The sequence below is a fragment of the Ornithodoros turicata genome, chromosome 3 (genome assembly GCF_037126465.1).
Source record: "Ornithodoros turicata isolate Travis chromosome 3, ASM3712646v1, whole genome shotgun sequence".
NCBI lineage: Eukaryota > Metazoa > Arthropoda > Arachnida > Ixodida > Argasidae > Ornithodoros > Ornithodoros turicata.
Window position 1 is genome coordinate 59324098 of NC_088203.1, and position 16820 is coordinate 59340917.

Here is a 16820-nt window from a genome sequence, read left to right on the forward strand (position 1 = left end):
CATCCAACAGCCTCTCTGTCCTATCTTCTACAACTGGTGCCGCGTGACCAGTTGTAGAAGATAGGACAGAGAGACTGTCTACAAACTTCGGACGCCTCCAAATTGTAAAGGCGCTGTACTGCTCTCCTTATTGTTGTGCGGTTAGGGGTCCTTACTAGACACACCCTAAACCTCCCGTCAGAGCCTGGAAAGATCTTTTCAACCACTGCTAATTCCACTGAAGCCAATTCCACTGAAGCCTTGGACAGTTGGAATGTTCCACGAGTACGATGTCTCCAATCTTTAAGTCGCATTCCCCTGCTCCCCTTGAGTGGTATCCGGAATGTAGCTCAGTCGGATATTCCTTGCGCCATCTTTTCCATGCCGCTTCGAGATACTCTATCTGCCTCTTCCATGCCCCTCGAAACAAGGCCCTCGACTTGGCGGCATGGATCATCTCCTCCGCAGGAGGGTGTGGCTCCGTCGCGTAGGAAATCAAACGTCTTGCAATGATCATGATTGCTGGATTCAGTGGCACAGGTTCAGAGCCGTCGTTGTAAACGAACGTCACAGGTCATGAGTTGATCATCGCCTCAACCTCGGTGAGTAATGTCTGCATCCCGACGAGGTCGATAATGTTTCTTGACAAGGTTTTTCTGATAGAGGACTTGACGGATCTTACTAGTCTTTCGTAAAACCCTCCCCACCACGGAGCTCGTTCGGCTATGAAGTTCCACTGAATTCCTCTTGTCGACCAGTAGTCCTGTACGACTGGATCGACGAGAACATCTCTCAGCTCCCATATTTTCTTGGCAACCGCTTAAAAGGTTTTAGCGTTGTCACTATATACGGTCTGGCAGACGCCTCTGCGAGCGGTGAATCTTCGAAATGCTTGTGCAAATTTGACCGCGGATATGTCCTCGGAGAGCTCCAGGTGAATCGCTCTAGTAACGCACGAAGAGAACAATGTATGCCTTTTCGTATGTCCTCGTCTTTGTGATCATCACTGGCCTAGCAAAGTCTATCCCTACAACATGAAACAGACGGCCCATATTTACACGATCTGCCGGTATTTGGGGGTCAGGCTGACGATGTGACTGTGTAATCGAAACGCTCGCCGTGGGTTGAGAGAACGCTAATGGGCTTGCTGTCATCCGTCCTCCAACCCGAAGGATTCCATTTTCGTCAAGGAACGGTCGAAGATCATGTATCTTCGAGGTTTGAGGAACCGGCTTGTTGTTTCTCAGAGCACGAATCTCATCCATGAAAGCTGAAAGTTGTACATGTCTGATCAAATAACGTTCAGCTGACACGACTCCGGTTGTTCGTAAGGACCCTCTTTGCTTCTGCTGCCCTCTTGCGTTCTTTACGAACCGAAAGATCCATGCCGTTATTCAGTGAAGACGGTTTATGCTGCTGAAATTTTCCACACACATAACGGGTTGCGGGCGTGTCACCTGAAGTACTGATATGTCGGCATTGTCGACGGCGTTCCGATTTCCAAGGTTGGCAATTGGTCAGGCATGACGTCCGGCCATCGGTCAGGTGTAGCTTTTAGCCATGACGGCCCGTTCCACCAAATCTTGGTCTGTAATAGCTTTCTAGGACCGCATTTTCTCGCCAACAGGTGTGCCGGGTTTTCATCCGTCGGTAAGTAGCGCCATCCTTCTTTGTCAGTCTTGTCCTGAATTTCCAAGACTTTGTTGCGTACGAACTTGGGCCAGCGGGTTGGGTCGCCTAGTATCCAGTGCAGTACAAATGTGGAGTCCGTCCAGAAATGTGCAGTGTGCGCAAGCTTAAAGTTGTCCCGTAGGCACCGTGCGAGGCGAGACGACATTAACGCGCCAAGAAGTTCGAGCCGGGCAAGGGTGACCGGTTTCATGGGCGCGATTCTCGATTTGGCGACCAGTAGTCGAGCGTTACGCCCGTTCGCTCCGTCGTCAAGACGCAGATAAACAGCTGTTCCAGACGCAACGGGACCGGCGTCCGAGAAAAAGTGCAGCTGCGGCCCTTCGTACGTATTTATATTGGCGAAATAGCAGCGATATGGTTATATCTTGTAGATATTGCCTTTCGTCATGCCATGTAGTCCACTTGTCATTGAGATCCTTGGGTAGTTGACTGTCCCAATCCACAGTTCCACACCTCGTTTCCATATTTCTTGAAGCAGCACTTTTGCTGATGCCGTGTACGGCAAAAGGAATCCCATGGTGTCATAAGTTCTTGCAAATGACTGTAACGCTTGTCGTTTCCTTAGGCATGTGTAGGCTTCTTCTGAAGCAGCCGGCAGAGGAATGGTCAGTGTGTCGGTTTCCTTATTCCACGACATGCCAAGTATCTTTGTGACGTTCCCGATCAAGACACTGTCAGCGTCGGTTTTAAATTTCTTGCGCATACGATCACTGTTCGAACCCCACTTTTGGAGCTTCATTGATGCCTCGTTAAAAAGGTCTTGGGCCTGAACGTATAGTTGTTCAGCTTCCTGTACGTCCTGTGCTCCGATGATGACGTCGTCGACGTCTATGGAGTTTTTAAGCTTGTTTGCAAGTTGTGGATATCGCTGTGCGGCATTTCGGATATGGGGTCTCAACGTTGCTGCGAGTAGAAAGGTGCTTGGGGCTGTGCCGAACGTGACCCTGGTCATACGCCACGTTTCAACAGTGGGTAATGGTTGGACTTGTATCTGTCGTTACTAGTACCACAAGAGCCTGAGTGCGTTCCTATCTTCTTCACGTAGGACTATTTGCAGAAAACCCTTCTGCACGTCTGCGATCATTACGATAGGATGGAGGCGGAAATTTAGTAGAAGTGCCATTATGTCTGGGTTTAATTTCGGCCCCGGGTCTAGATTGTCGTTAAGTGATTTGGTGCAATCTTCATGAGAGGAGGCATCAAATACTATCCTTATCTTCATGGTGATCCGATCTTCTTGAACAACTGCGTGATGTGGCATATAATAAGTTGGTCCTGTGTTAGAGATTTTGTAGATTTGTTAGAGAATTTGTAGATCAAGCGGGACAGAACAAGGGTCCGTGCTGAGCGGCTGCCAGGAATCAATTAGGGCGCGCTCGTTTATTCCTCGTCCTATTCGTCCTTTTTGCATCCTTGCCACCGAGGGCGCTACAGCCCCCCCCCCCCAGACCGTACTAAAAAGGAACGGTACTCGTAGCTAAGGTCCAAGTGACGTGTATGGTTGGCGTCAACTGACGTGAACAGGCGTCGTCGAGAGCAAGGGGAGGGGACAAGGGAAGGCAGGATGCGATGTAGGCAGGCTTCACCCGATCAAATGCGACGGTGTCCGACTTTGCTGTTGACCTCTATACGCGCAGTCTTGGGCGTCTGAGATAGGATGGGATAGGGACCGGAATAAGGCGGCGCCAGCGAGGGCTTCGCACGGTCGTTTCTGACGAAAACATGAGTCGCCGTACTTAGGTCCTGGCTAACGAAGACTGTGCGACGGGTTGGCACGCGAGGTGGAACGGGAGTGACGTGTCGAAATAACTCCTCTAAGTCCCGAACGTAGTCATTGTGGGATAGATGCGGTTGATCGGCGCGCGGGGTGAGGAAGTCTCCAGGATGCGCAGAGGGGAACCATAAACGAACTCTGCTGGTGCGCACCAGAGACCCTGCTTGACAGCAACGCGTATACCGAGCAACGCAAACTGAAGATGTTGGGTCCAGCGTGATCGGGAGGGTTGCGCAGTGAGGGCTATACCTTCAACTGGGGGTGGAGGCGCTCGACCAAACCATTCGCCGCTGGGTAGTAGGCGGTTGTCTGTATATGGTGCGCTCCGAGGAGGCTGGTGAGGGCTGAGAAGAGGGCACAACGGAACTGTGAAGCCATGTTCGTTGTGACAGTGGATGGACAGCCAAACTGTGCTACCCATGTGGTCACAAAGGCTTCGGTGACGGTTTGGGCGGAGATATCTGCTAAGGGAACAGCCTCAGGCCACCTTGTAAACCGGTCCACACAAGTCAGAATGTACTTGTAACCGTGGGATGTGGGTAGTGGGCCAACTATATCGACATGGGCGTGGTCGAATCGGGCTCGTGGCGGGAGGAGTGCGTGGAGCTGGGCCTTAGTGTGCCGCCCAACTTTCGAGCGCTGGCAGGAAACGCAGGTTTTCACCCATCGCTGTATGCCCTTATGGATGCCTAGCCAAATGTATCGTGCCGTGAGAAGCTTCTGAGAAGCGCGGACACAAGGGTGGGCCAGATTACGGGTAGCGTCGAAGATCTTCCTGCGGAGTGCGACAGGAATAAGTGGACGGTTTGTGCCAGTGGTTGTGTCACAAAGTACAGACATCGTCGTCGACGGTATGGGGACAAGACGAAGCGTAAGCGAGGTCTGAGGAGCAGCTTGGGAGCTCGCGCATCTCGGAATCATCCAGGTGAGCTGCGGCGATGTCCTCGAGACTTAACGTGCAAGGCGCGGAGATGCTATCGTTCCGAGATAAAGCATCCGCGGCGCTGTTATCGACACCATGCACGTGCCGGATATCGGTTGTGAACTCCGAAATGTAGGCGAGGTGCCGAGTTTCTTGTGACAGATAGTCATTTCGGTTGTTCCGGAACACATATGCAAGGGGCTTGTGGTCCGTTAAGATGTGAAAGGTCCGGCCCGCGAGAAAGTGACGGAAGTGGTGGACTGCTGCATATATTGCGAGAAGCTCCCGGCCGAAAACGCTGTATCTGGTCTGGGCATCGTTAAGACGTTGTGAGAAATATGCCACTGGGTGCCATATATGTCGGAGGTACACTACTGCAGCACAGCGCCGACAGCGGATCCTGAAGCGTCGACCATGAGCCGGGTGGGCGCATCCTGTTGCGGATAACTGAGCAGAGCGGCATCCGCGAGCGGCTGTTTGATAATTCCAAAAGCAGCGTCTGCGGTCTCCGACCATAGAATGGCTGCCGATGACTTTACTTTTGCTCTGAGCAAGTCCGTGAGAGGCCGAGGGATGTCTGCGCAATTGGCGATAAAGCGGCGGTGGAAGTTAAGGAAACGACGGTGCTGGCGAACAGCAGTTGGCCTGGGAAAGTCTGTGACGGCTTTGACCTTGTGGTCCAGAGGGCGGATACCTGCGACGGCGATGTGATGGCTGAAGAATTCGAGCTCAGACACTCAGAATGTGCATTTTTTTTTTGCATTGACCACAAGGCCGTTTTCTTGGAGTCGACTGAAGAGTTGGCGTAAATGATGTTCGTGCTGTTCGGGGGATGAGCTGAAGACAAGCAGGTCATCAATGTAGGCTACCACAAAGTCCAGTACGCGGGTTACTTCGTTGATGAAACGTTGGAAAATTTGAGCAGAGTTCCGCAGGCCAAAAGGCATTCGGACGTGCTCAAACAATCCGAAGGGAGTAGTGATGGCAGTCTTCGGTATATGCTCACCCTCCATAGGGATATGATGGTAGGCTTAACTAAGTCGACCTTAGAAAACGTAGTAGCCCACGCTAAGAGCTCAGAAAAATTGTGGATGTGTGGTAGAGGATATCGGTCGAGGATTGTGTTCGCATTAAAGGCTCTGTAGTCACGACATGGCCTCCAGTCATTGGCCCCCTTCTTAGTAACCATGTGGAGTGGCGAAGCCCAATTACCGGCGGACGGTCGTATGACTCCCAGGGCCAGCATGTGCTCGAATTCACGACGAGCCATCGCCGGAAAGGCATCGGAATCGTCCCGTGACCGGTGGACCCGTTGTCTCGACGCGATGAGCGACATTGTGCGTCACTGATGCGGAAAGATTGCACGGCTTCACGAGTTCGGGGAATGACGTCAAGATCTTCTCGTAGCGTGAAGTTTGTATAAATGTGCAAATACCAGCAGACTGTGCTGTAGAGACGGAAGCGATGGTAACGAGGTTCGTGATATTGTCCCGCAGGCCGCGCTGCCTTATGCTGACGTCGAAATTGTGGAAATGTAAGAAATCAGCCCCAAGAATCGGGTGCTCCACGTCGGCAACCAACGAAGAGCCACATGAACGTCCTACGCAATTCGATATGAAGAGTGAGGGAACGTAGACCGTATGTGCTGATGGTGGACGTGTTCGCAGCTTGCAGTACTGGCGTGAGACCCTGACCAACTTTCTTGTCGGAAGGTTTTGCGGGTATAACGCTGACTTGTGCTCCAGTGTCCACAATGAAACGGTGGTTCCCGATTCGATCCCTGAGATACAGAAGGCGGGCAGGTCGGGGGCCTTGGTCGGTTACCGCCATTACTGACCGGCCGTGGAGTTTTCCTGCCAGATGCAGGGGGCTTGGCAACGCGTGGAACGGTGTCGGAAGCGTCGGTGGGGCCTGCGGGTGGGACCAAACAATATTGGGGGCTCTGAGTGCGTTGCTGCGACGATGCGCGGGGGCATCGGCGACTGCTAGATCAGGGCCTGCGAGTTTGGCCGTAAAGATTAGCTTGCAGATCAGCCAGTTGCGTCGACATTTTTTCCATCTCCCCCGCCAAACGTGCGATGGCAGCTTCCAGTTCACTAGTTGCCGGAGGTGGCGCGGCTGCAGGGGAACGCACTGTTGCCACGCTGGCTGAAACATAATCTGTGATGCGGTCAGCGAGGTCGGCCAAACGGTCTAAGGCAACATCGTCGTTCCCAGCCAAGATGAGTCGCACATCTTGAGCAAGGCGGTTGAGGAAGAGCTCGCGGAGGATCGCGGAGTGGTCGCGTGATCGATCTCCCAGGAGCTGTTTCATCCGATGCAGGAGCTGCGACGGACGGCGGTCACCAAGCTCTTCAGTCGCAAGGAGCTGCTGTATCCTCGCTCGCTCCGAAATCGTCGAGCGCGAAATAATGGCAGACTTCAACGTATCATAAGCGTTGTCAGGCCGTATGGACGAAAGGACGTCATCATGCAATGTCATCGATCAGCTTCAGGAGGATAAGCGGCAGCACTACTTCGCGGTACTTAGTCATCTGGCTCTGGACGCGACGGGCCTGGAAGAGCGCTTCGACTTGTCAAAACCAGGTCATTGAGGCTCAGTCATGAGGTGAGCTGAGTTTGGGTCACCAAATTTGTAGATCAAGCGGGACAGAACAAGGGTCCGTGCTGAGCGGCTGCCAGGAATCAACTGGGGCGCGCTCGTTTATTCTTCGTCCTTTTTGCATCCTTGCAACCGAGGGCGCTACATCGCACTCAAAACGACTTACAACCCCCCTACGCCGTCGGAACACACCATAAAATATTTGACAAAAGTGGATGCATCACTGAGGAAGGTTTTGTCAGGAACAAGAAGCACGATTACCCGCACATAAAACGGACCGACCAAGTCGCCAACGTCTTATTGGGCAGTACCTGGACGTCAACGAAGATGGACACGTGCCTGGAGAACTCGGCCTGAGTTCTACCGGCGTCGTCCTAGCGTGAGGCCACGTGAATCTGCCCGCTGGGACATTCCATCACCGTCGGTCAGGACTCGTGTAGAGGCAGGGGCGGATTTGGGGGGATGTCCTGGCGCCCCCTCAATTTCAGTCGTTAAATAGAGTTTCAGTTTATCTTGCAAAAGTGTAATATCATGCTGTCCAAGGCAGGACCCATCTCCCCTCAGAACAATCCTGGATCCACCTATGTGTAGAGGAAAAACATCTCCTCTACAGACCGTCGTGGCATGTCGACAACCAGGGCCGCGCGACTGTTCGACGTAAGAAAAACTAATATGGATATGATTGTCAAGGAACAACAACAACAACTTTATTTGAGGATTGTCAAGGACAGTTCTTTCGTTCCGTATTGGCTCAGTGCGCTAACCAGAGGACGCGGCGAAAATTTGACACGCGCGCCACTTGTGCAGAAAATCGGTATGACTGAACTGAGCGCTGGCTGCTGTCGTGTGTTGCGCAGTGGCGAACGCAGCAGCTAGCACCAAACTCAGATGCGACTTGCGACCTAAAGAAGCAAGGCCTTTCTTTTTTTTTGATGTGCAATGGTACAACTGTAGAGAAAGGAAGGCTTTATGTGTCCGGACACGTTTCTGAAGTGGGAGATGTCTTCGAACACCCGGTAGGGGAGAGTCCGGTAATAGCAACGTGCCTTTTCTCAACTAGTCTTCCCGTTTCAGCTTCATGCATGTCTCAGACGTGGGTTTTGTGGTTTTCGACATTTTCCGAAAAATGTCGAAAAACACACCCCGAATTATTATTATTGTTTTTTCAAATTCGGCGTGTTCCGAAAAAGCGGACCGCTATGCGGACGTGAGTATGCTCATTTACCCTTGCATTTATTACAACAAAATATGGGTTTTCCGTGTTTGCCTGTTTTGTACTGACTATAAACGGGATTATTCATTTAGTATTAAACTTCTGCTAGTTGGCTGTTTCCTTCACTCACAAAATAGGCATTACTTCGTGTGCAATTAAATCAACGCTCGCATTCGGACATCCCGTCCGTCCCGACGGAACACAGCTGAAGCAAAAAATCCGATTTTGAATAAACCATATAAATGTCGATAAACAGACCTTGAATTGGCTTGAAATCAGGATTGGCTTAAAGGGACTCTGACCAGAAGTTCGACAAATATTTCGTTTGCATCTATTACGAAGGTATAATATGCCTCCAAGCCACACGCGAAATATTTTGGCTGTGCGCGGAGGCAAAGTTTGCCAAACAGGGAGCTGAAAACCGGCTTCGCTTTTCCCCCTCAACTCGCGCAATCGGGGCCGAAATCTAGCTTCTTTGCAGTGGACATCCGCCAATTTCCGTGTGCGTGACGAAGTCACGAGGGCCACGTTTCATTGGGCGCCCGGACCGGAAGTTCTGTTGTTAGTGAGTCTGTGAGAGCGCCGGCATCCGTCCGGAATGCCCGATCGGGCAATGTGGACGTCGAAGGCAGAAATGCGGAGACTTCGAGCCCGGAACTTCTTTCTGACCTTTCTGCGATCGAGACATCGAGAAGAAAATTCTGCGTGCTGAACAGCTCGGTAGGCTTTCGAAACGTCGCCGATGCCGCGAATGCGAGACGAAGTTAGAGCTCTACGAACATCAGTTACAGATGAAGCAAACAGCATGAGTCGCCTGTCTTCAGGTAAGCGATGAGCTTTTTAACGCACACTGTGATCGAACATGCAAACGTTCGCAGAAATTTCGTGTTCTGATATCTAATGCGCACTTGCTGTTCATGGTGCCGGTGTGGCTGGTGTGTCATAATGCCGAAGGAGATCGAATGCTTGTGCTGCAAAGAGCTCGAAAACACTGCCGAATGACTGCAGTATGAGTGCATTACAACCCACAAAGATTTCCAACTTCTATTCTTCAATATGACTGTCCTGAAGGTCGCATATTGAACTCCGTGGGCACGCGAACCTATGAGCGACTGTATTCACAAGTAAGTCACATGTGTCCTTGTCGAACGATGTTAAAATTTGGGCGGCCAAAACTGGTTTGGTCCTGCAATAGAGTCGTTAAAAACTCCAGTACAGGGCGCAGCACATAAAAAGGCTATACAGTACACGACTCTGAACTGGAGAAAACCAATATAGGCAATTTTGTAATTGTCAGTGTGCTGTGTCCTGAGTCACGTTTTTATGTATTGCCCTGTGCATAAGGTTTTAGCGTAGGTTTTTAGCGATATTGAGTGTTCTTGATTGTCGATTCAGTGAAAAGTAAAACAACTTTGGGTTTTAAAAGAACACAGCATGTGTAGTAATGTACAAGGTGTGGGCAGGTAAACTGCAGTTACTCTCAGGTACATGTAGAAATGACGATGCACACACACTGTACTGTAACCGGTTACCTATTTGCCTAAACTATATTTTATGTACATCTGTGTAGACGATGCAGATACACTGCGTATCGCCAGTTTGCAAGGTGAGTATGGCACAAGCTTGGAAAAAACAAGATCATGGTCATCCCAGCCTGTGCAGTGAAGAGGGTCTGGCAAGCCTTTCCCACAGAAAATGCCACAGGCTTCAAGTACCCAAGATCCTAACTGGGGGTACCTCTTCGCACGGCTCGTCTATCACATTTAAAATAATTCAGCATCTGTATTTAGGATGATCTATAGCTCTCAGGATGATGCATGGTTCATGAGTTCAACATGTTGTGTTGAAACACAACACTAGTCCTTTTTAATGAGTCTTGCGGAATGATAGATGAGCACTCCTTTCGTGACATTGTGTACCATTGCTACAGTGAACAATTTCTTGAGCAAGACTGATGAACGAACAAAAAATAGAGTCTTGTCTTCCAAATATGTATGTTCCTTGTAACTTCCGTATTTGTTAAGTGACCCATGTTGATGTCCCCCCTCATGTAATGCCTGCAATGGCCTTTGAGATATATTCATAAATAAATAAATATCAAAACCGGAAAAAGATGTAACACGTATCCTCTCTTTGTGTGAATGATACATAGACATTCTCAGAAGATTTGTACATAGTCACACTTTGCCTCATTTTGCATAAAGCCTAGTTCCACCTCTTATATCATCTCCGCATCTTCAATCTCCAAAGCAGTACAAGGCTAAAGTAATCAGTTACTACTTAAAAAGAAGGAGGGGAGGAAAACAAATGCTGGCACATCTAAAATTCGAAGAAACCCTGGTACTTTCACGGGGCTACTCACGGCTCAGTGCGGGATCAGATCCCGATGGAAAACAGCTTTTCTGAGCCTCAGTGATAGATTCCCTTGATTGCACTGACTGTGAGGCACATCTCATTGGCTTGGTGGCAAGTGGGCTTGTGTCTGATAGTAAGATTTGGAAGAAAGGGAGCAAGGAACATCTCTCTACGGTCTTAAGAAGGATATCAACGTTACCTGTCAAGGTACAGCATTTCATGTTGCTTTCAGTAAGTACAACACTCCTCATAGCAGTTACCATTCGTGTTGGGAAAGCATGCTGAAGTTAGCTCAGGTAGTGCATCCAGAACTGTGAATCGGGTTCATAGAGAGCACCTGGTGAGAGGAACAGCAACAGTGTCCAGTAAAGACTCTCCAGGAATTTTGTGCAGGTTTGGGGGTCACACCTTTTAATAGTGTTGATGGAAAGCAGGGTGTGTGAAACACTGACTTCTGGTAGATGAATTCTTGTTATTTATAACCAGGTACCCATGTTCTAGTAATCTAGAAAAAGCCTTGGCTCTCTTGGAGGAAATTGCTAATGAATCTGAGTGTCTTTTGTGGAAACAGGTCGTAACTGCCTTTCTATCCACCCTTCTTAGTTGCCCTAGCAAAAGCAAATATGTAATGCTGTGCACCATATCTGATGCTAGCACACTAATTGCTTTGAGTGTTCTCAGGCTTCTGAAATGGAGCTACCTCGTACATACGCTGTGCCATGTCGGCAAGAACATAAATCAGACTGCCTTTACTTTTTAAATTGGCCCTTCAGTGCTTCATGTGACTGCAAGAATGGCATCCCCAAAACAATAGGCAACAAGAATGATTTCTGCAATGTATTGAGCTTTGTAAAACAACAACTTTATTTGAAAATATATTCCAGAAGCCGGGTGACAACTTCATAATGTAGCGTCCTTTACTGCAAACACCGCTCAACACAACGAATAAAAACAGAGCGTAAACGTTTTGTCGCCTATCCGGGTGGCATCATCAGTACAACAGAGGCCAAAGATGAGCACATCAGCCTATCTAAGAGGGAATCTTACACATCCGATAGGGGGCCACGGTATGTATTACAGGCTGAAGCATCACGCCTGATAAAGCAGGATTCTAAGAACTTTCTAGGGTCCCATCGCTAGTCATGAGCAAAGGTTACTGCACCATCAAAATATATGTCCCTTAGGACAGCAGTGGTAGACTGATTCGGTCCTGTTTAGTTAAGCTAAGCATTAGTAGCCCTGGCTCTTTTAGTCTTGTCCCACGTCTTTTGTCTATCTCGCCAATGTAGGTTGTATCAGATTCTATGCACTCAACTTGATATGCACAGTCAAAATGCCTGATGGGCACAGTGCCCTCCAAATAGCGTATGAAATACATTGGATGAAAGGAATGCGGACCACCGATTTGACTCCTTTGATGTTGTTTTTGATTGTTCTCTGTTGGAGGGATGATGCCACCTGGATAGGCAATGAAACGTTTACTCTCTTTATTCTTAATTGTTGTGTTAAGCCAGTGTTCTGAGTAAAGCATTTTACATTATGAACTTTGTTTGAATGATGATTAGTGGCGAGCTTCATACCCTGGGCCACTACTCTAACAATTGCTTGTGGTAGTGTGGCGAAATGGAATAACGAGCCTTGTAGACAATTTACTTGGCAATATATTTATTTCTCTCTCATAGGTTGAAGAACCCAGTGTGGTGTTACATAACGGAGGGGCACGTAATTATACAAGACCGATCACCAAAAGGCCTTGCTTTTGACTAGATTAAAATGTGAAGCGATTGTAATATAACAAATGCTGCATGGTGGCGATATGATAGGTTCTCCTCACGAGTTGTCGCCACAGTTACGGTTAGTTGAGAAACTGCATATCCAGGTAGCAGGATCAAATTTTAATTAGGCTACTTTGGCCAACACGCGAGCGTAGAGCACAGTGTCAAAAGCCCTTACAAAATAAAAAGAATACTACATCTACATGGACCCAGAAATCAAGACAGTTTGAAATGCTGTGAACGAATTCCACTACGTTAGTTTTGCCTGAATACCCTTTTCTAAAGCCATGCCGGAATTTAAAAAAAGAAATTGACAGAGTCAACTTGGTTGACAACGTGGTAGTACATGATGTGCTCCATTAGTTTACAGGGAACCCTAAAAAGTGGAGCTGGTTAATAGATAGAAGGAGCATAGTTGTCACCTCTTCTGGAGACAGGAATAAGCTTGAGACCTATGTCCTCGACTCGCACACATACTAAGAACCTTTGACACAGATTAACGTATCTTCATTCCAGCTCTTTCACTTTCAGATGTTCATCTCTGTTGAGTGGTCTGTCATTCTTGTAATACAGATTGGAATTGAAATGCAGGTGCATAAGGGATGCTCTGAAAGAAAAAGTGTTTGGTTTTAGTCCTCTTAATGTTTCTGAAAACGAAAACAAACTTCACGGTGACTACTCTTCTGAAATTAGCAATTCCAGGATGACAGCAAAAAAAATATCTTGCCATATCATTATATCCACCTGGCACTTCAATTGAATAATGGCAGTTGAAGATGACGATGATTCAATTTAATGACGCATAAGCAACTCGGGCTATAGTGTGCCAAAACCATGGTAAAACTGTGACTTGTTAAATATCAGATGATTATACTAAAATAATATACTTTGTTGGTTGGTAAATTGAGATATAGACAAAAACATGATATGATAAAAATAAGCAATTGAAGAAAAGGCAATTGTTGGCTTTGTGTGACTGATGTCGAGTTTGCCACACTACGTGTTGAATAATAATGTACGCTGATACGCTGTAGCATATAAAGTACAATCATACACACGCTCAATATGTGGTGGATATGTGAAACCAATATACACATACTTACATTTCAAACTTTCTTGAAAAAGGCAGTCCAAGTCTGTCGGATTTGCCAGACTCTATACAAAGCCAGTAAGCACAGTGTGGAATGACTGATTCATCTTTCGAAGGCAGAGGGTGCAGCTACCACGACGCTTCGTCATCTCAATGCTTCGGAGCGGCATAGCCTAGTAAGAAGCCATCAGAAGGATCTCATAACGATAACTTGGTCGAAAAAGTGGAGGGTTCTGTGGGATATGTAAGAAAGCATACGCGTTACACAACAGCTACGAGAATGATCGACTGCACCTGCATGGTTTTCAGTACGTAGACTTGGAACTGAAAAATAAATGTGGTAACCTTGTTGATACTACTTTTCCGTCAGGACCACACGAGAGCACATTTGGTTTTTTTAGTTGAAGGTATCATCAGGTCCCCATGCTCCTTTGAGATGCAGCAGACAGAAGTTCGCTGAGGCGAGTGACTGCCGTTGCGGTTCGTCGCTTCGCAGCAGATCAAGAGCAGTACACCGCAACGATAGGTGAAACGTTCAGGATATGGTGACCAACTCCAACACCAACCCAATGACCCGAACAAAGAGGATAAACCGGGAGTCACACAAGTTCGCAGTTACAGAGCTCGGCATACGGCATCCATTACAGCTGACCGGATACGGAAGTATATATCGAACGCCGTGTACAGATTGAAAAGAAAATCGTAGAAACTGTTGCAGGTGATAAATGCAGGGTATATTTTTCTTCTTGAGGCTCTGTAACAAAAACATATTAACGTAGAAATGCCATTTCACGAAGGAAACTGACAGATATTGCGTGACCACGTGACGCGTTTGAGCCAATTGTGGGTGTTGCGAGTGGCCCCCGTGTTGACGTCATCTTGATGGTAGGCCGGGGTGGATATTCTATATAAAAGTATGTTTTCTCGGTTTGACGCTAGGCGTGCTGCACTCGGATGAAGTCGAATGTTTAAAATTCGAGTTTAGAGAAACCGTGGGGTTTTGATGCGTGAATTTTCGCATGGAGAGTCGTTGTTGGGTGCTTTATCGACTACAAGTACGAAAGAGCTCCCACAGTTTCTGGTCAGAGTCCCTTTAAAAGTAAATGCCGAAAACCACAAACCCATGAAGTGTAAACCCATGCGAGTGTAAAGTGGGTGCAGTGCTGCACTGGCGATATTCCTCAATCTGCACGAATTTGTGTCTGCCACCGATTTGCCACAGTGGCGGATATCAATCCCAATCTCGAAAGGAACTAACAAAATCCTTATTGTTTTCAGCACCAGTTATTTTTTGCTACGATTAAACTGGTATGCAAACATTATGCACAGCAGCTGACGTGTGTACAGAAGTTTTACCTCGATGCTTTTGATACAACGTAGTCAAATATATGATATGCAGACAGCAGAAATGAAGACGTTCACATGTACTGTAGAACAGGACGCATGCATATCATGAGCAGAATTTGCAGGATAGATCATACTTCGTTGTCGCGCCAAATGACGTGTATCCAGCGTTGGCCGAATCCACGCTTGTACAGCCGTGCAGGTAAAACCTCATAATTCCCTTGTTTCTCGGAGCTGCAAAGACGCAGCATACGAGCTATGCGGATTATGGGTACCCGAAACGTACTGGTCATTGCAAAAGTCAAAAAAAAAATCAACAGCAGCTGCTTATGGTAGGAAGGGGAGAGCGCCTTCAGTGCCGTTTCGCACCTCCTCGCCGCTTGGGTGGCTTGGGCGCTGCCTTCGCCTCCTCGAACCACTTGCGCACTGAGCCTATAAACTCAGAATTCTTCACGAACTGCGGTCAGGAGACTGCGATCGCCGTGTGCAGTTCTGCAGTAGCGAGTACAGTGCTGACAAGCCAGCTCATTTCGAGTTCATTTTATTTCGCAACGAGGCGAACTTTCATCTCAATGGTCACGCAAATCGTCATAGTGCACTATACTAGTCCGCAAGCAACCCAGTTTTTGCACTGCAATGCCCTGTGCAGTCCCCAGAGGTCGATGTGTGGGGCAAGTTGTGGAGGCAAGGGGATGTTAGTAGTATAGATTCGAGCCCCACAACAGCCACTTTTTTCTAATTCCTGTCTGTGCGGCTCTGTCGTAGATGTTTGTCGTGTGTCGTCTGTTGTAGATGCCTCTCGTGTGTTCTGTCGTCTGGTGTACTTTGTTGTGTCGTATGAATCTTGTCGTGTTTTTGTTGTGTCATCCACATCCACCATCTGCAGTAACAAGTAACAAGTGTCGACTATGTATAATTGCATGCAAACTTGCAATATGAGGGAGAACCTGTGTATGAAGAACAGTACATCTGTTTATTGTCTGTACACTTACACAACTCATACATGCACTGTTCACTGTAGCAGTATGTATGGGACCTCTTGTAGCCTGTACGAAAGAAAAAAAAAAGAGACTATATTCGTGTCATAATATGACAGCATTAGTTAAGCGTCATATTCGTATATCTTTTGTATGCGATTCTATACATGCAAACTAGGAAAAAGGCTAGACCTTGACAGTACACAAAATTATAAAAATGTGAGGACATTCCAATCAACTGGTAGCATTTTTGTCATGGCTGCTAGAGAGACAAAGTGGAGAGGTGCTCAAGCAGGTCTTATCGGAATCTGTCAAAGTAGTTTCTAGTTAATAGAAAGCATAATTGGACTTGTAGTTACAGTACATGACGCTTTAGCCCCCGGCAAACTACTTGTAAGAAACTTTTTTTGTCGATTTCATATTTCTGAAACTCTGAACACATGCGCTCTGAATTATTACTGTTCAAAACATAAGGAGCTCACAAGCATTTACTATACTTTTAAAAAGTGTGATATGAAGCCTACTGCACAAGCTTTTTGTTTTTACTATTAGATGTTTGTAACCATGTAATTCTTACCTGTGACATTTATTACTAAAAGTTGCGACAAATTATTGTCCTGTCAAATTTAGCAGAAGTGACACTTCAACACATTGGCACAAGTAATCGAGCATCTTTCTCATTTATGGCTTCAGTATTTATTGCTATAGTAAGAAAACGAAAAAGAAAAAAAGGTCACAGTCACAAAAACACAGTCATATCTGGTCAATAGCACTCGTTAGAGCGGAGCAACAGTGTGACGTAGTGCATGTATGCACCTCTAGTGCATGTACACTTAGCTTTGAAAGTTATCTCGATGTTCTCTGACAGAAAGAGAATGGTAATCATATATATATTCACAAAATTTGCCCAAAAGTAATCACCCACCAGTAAGTGCAGGAAGACATCAAAACTGCATCATAAAAATCACTTGTGAACAAAGACCACCAGTACATTCATAAATAAACTTGAAAACAAACAAGTTGGCACAGCTAGCATACATACGCAAAGTTCTGCTTACCACTTTGAAAAACTTTTGAAGCGATGGCCTTTTGCAGCA

At 47.3% G+C, this 16820-nt stretch overlaps 1 protein-coding gene and 1 long non-coding RNA gene across 2 annotated transcripts; both read right to left on the reverse strand.

The window, feature by feature from the left end:
* Positions 1 to 6357: 6357 nt before the first annotated feature.
* On the reverse strand, positions 6358 to 6849 carry LOC135389528 (uncharacterized). The gene has a single exon (XM_064619565.1). It carries the CDS (start codon positions 6847 to 6849, stop codon positions 6358 to 6360), a length of 492 nt encoding a protein of 163 aa, XP_064475635.1.
* Positions 6850 to 12610: 5761 nt separating this feature from the next.
* Positions 12611 to 13966, reverse strand: LOC135387157 (uncharacterized). Its single transcript, XR_010420899.1, has 3 exons — positions 13748 to 13966; positions 13416 to 13635; positions 12611 to 12919 (listed from the first exon to the last, which is right to left on the reverse strand). It is a non-coding gene; the product is annotated as an uncharacterized LOC135387157 (long non-coding RNA).
* Between the last annotated feature and the right edge of the window lie 2854 nt (positions 13967 to 16820).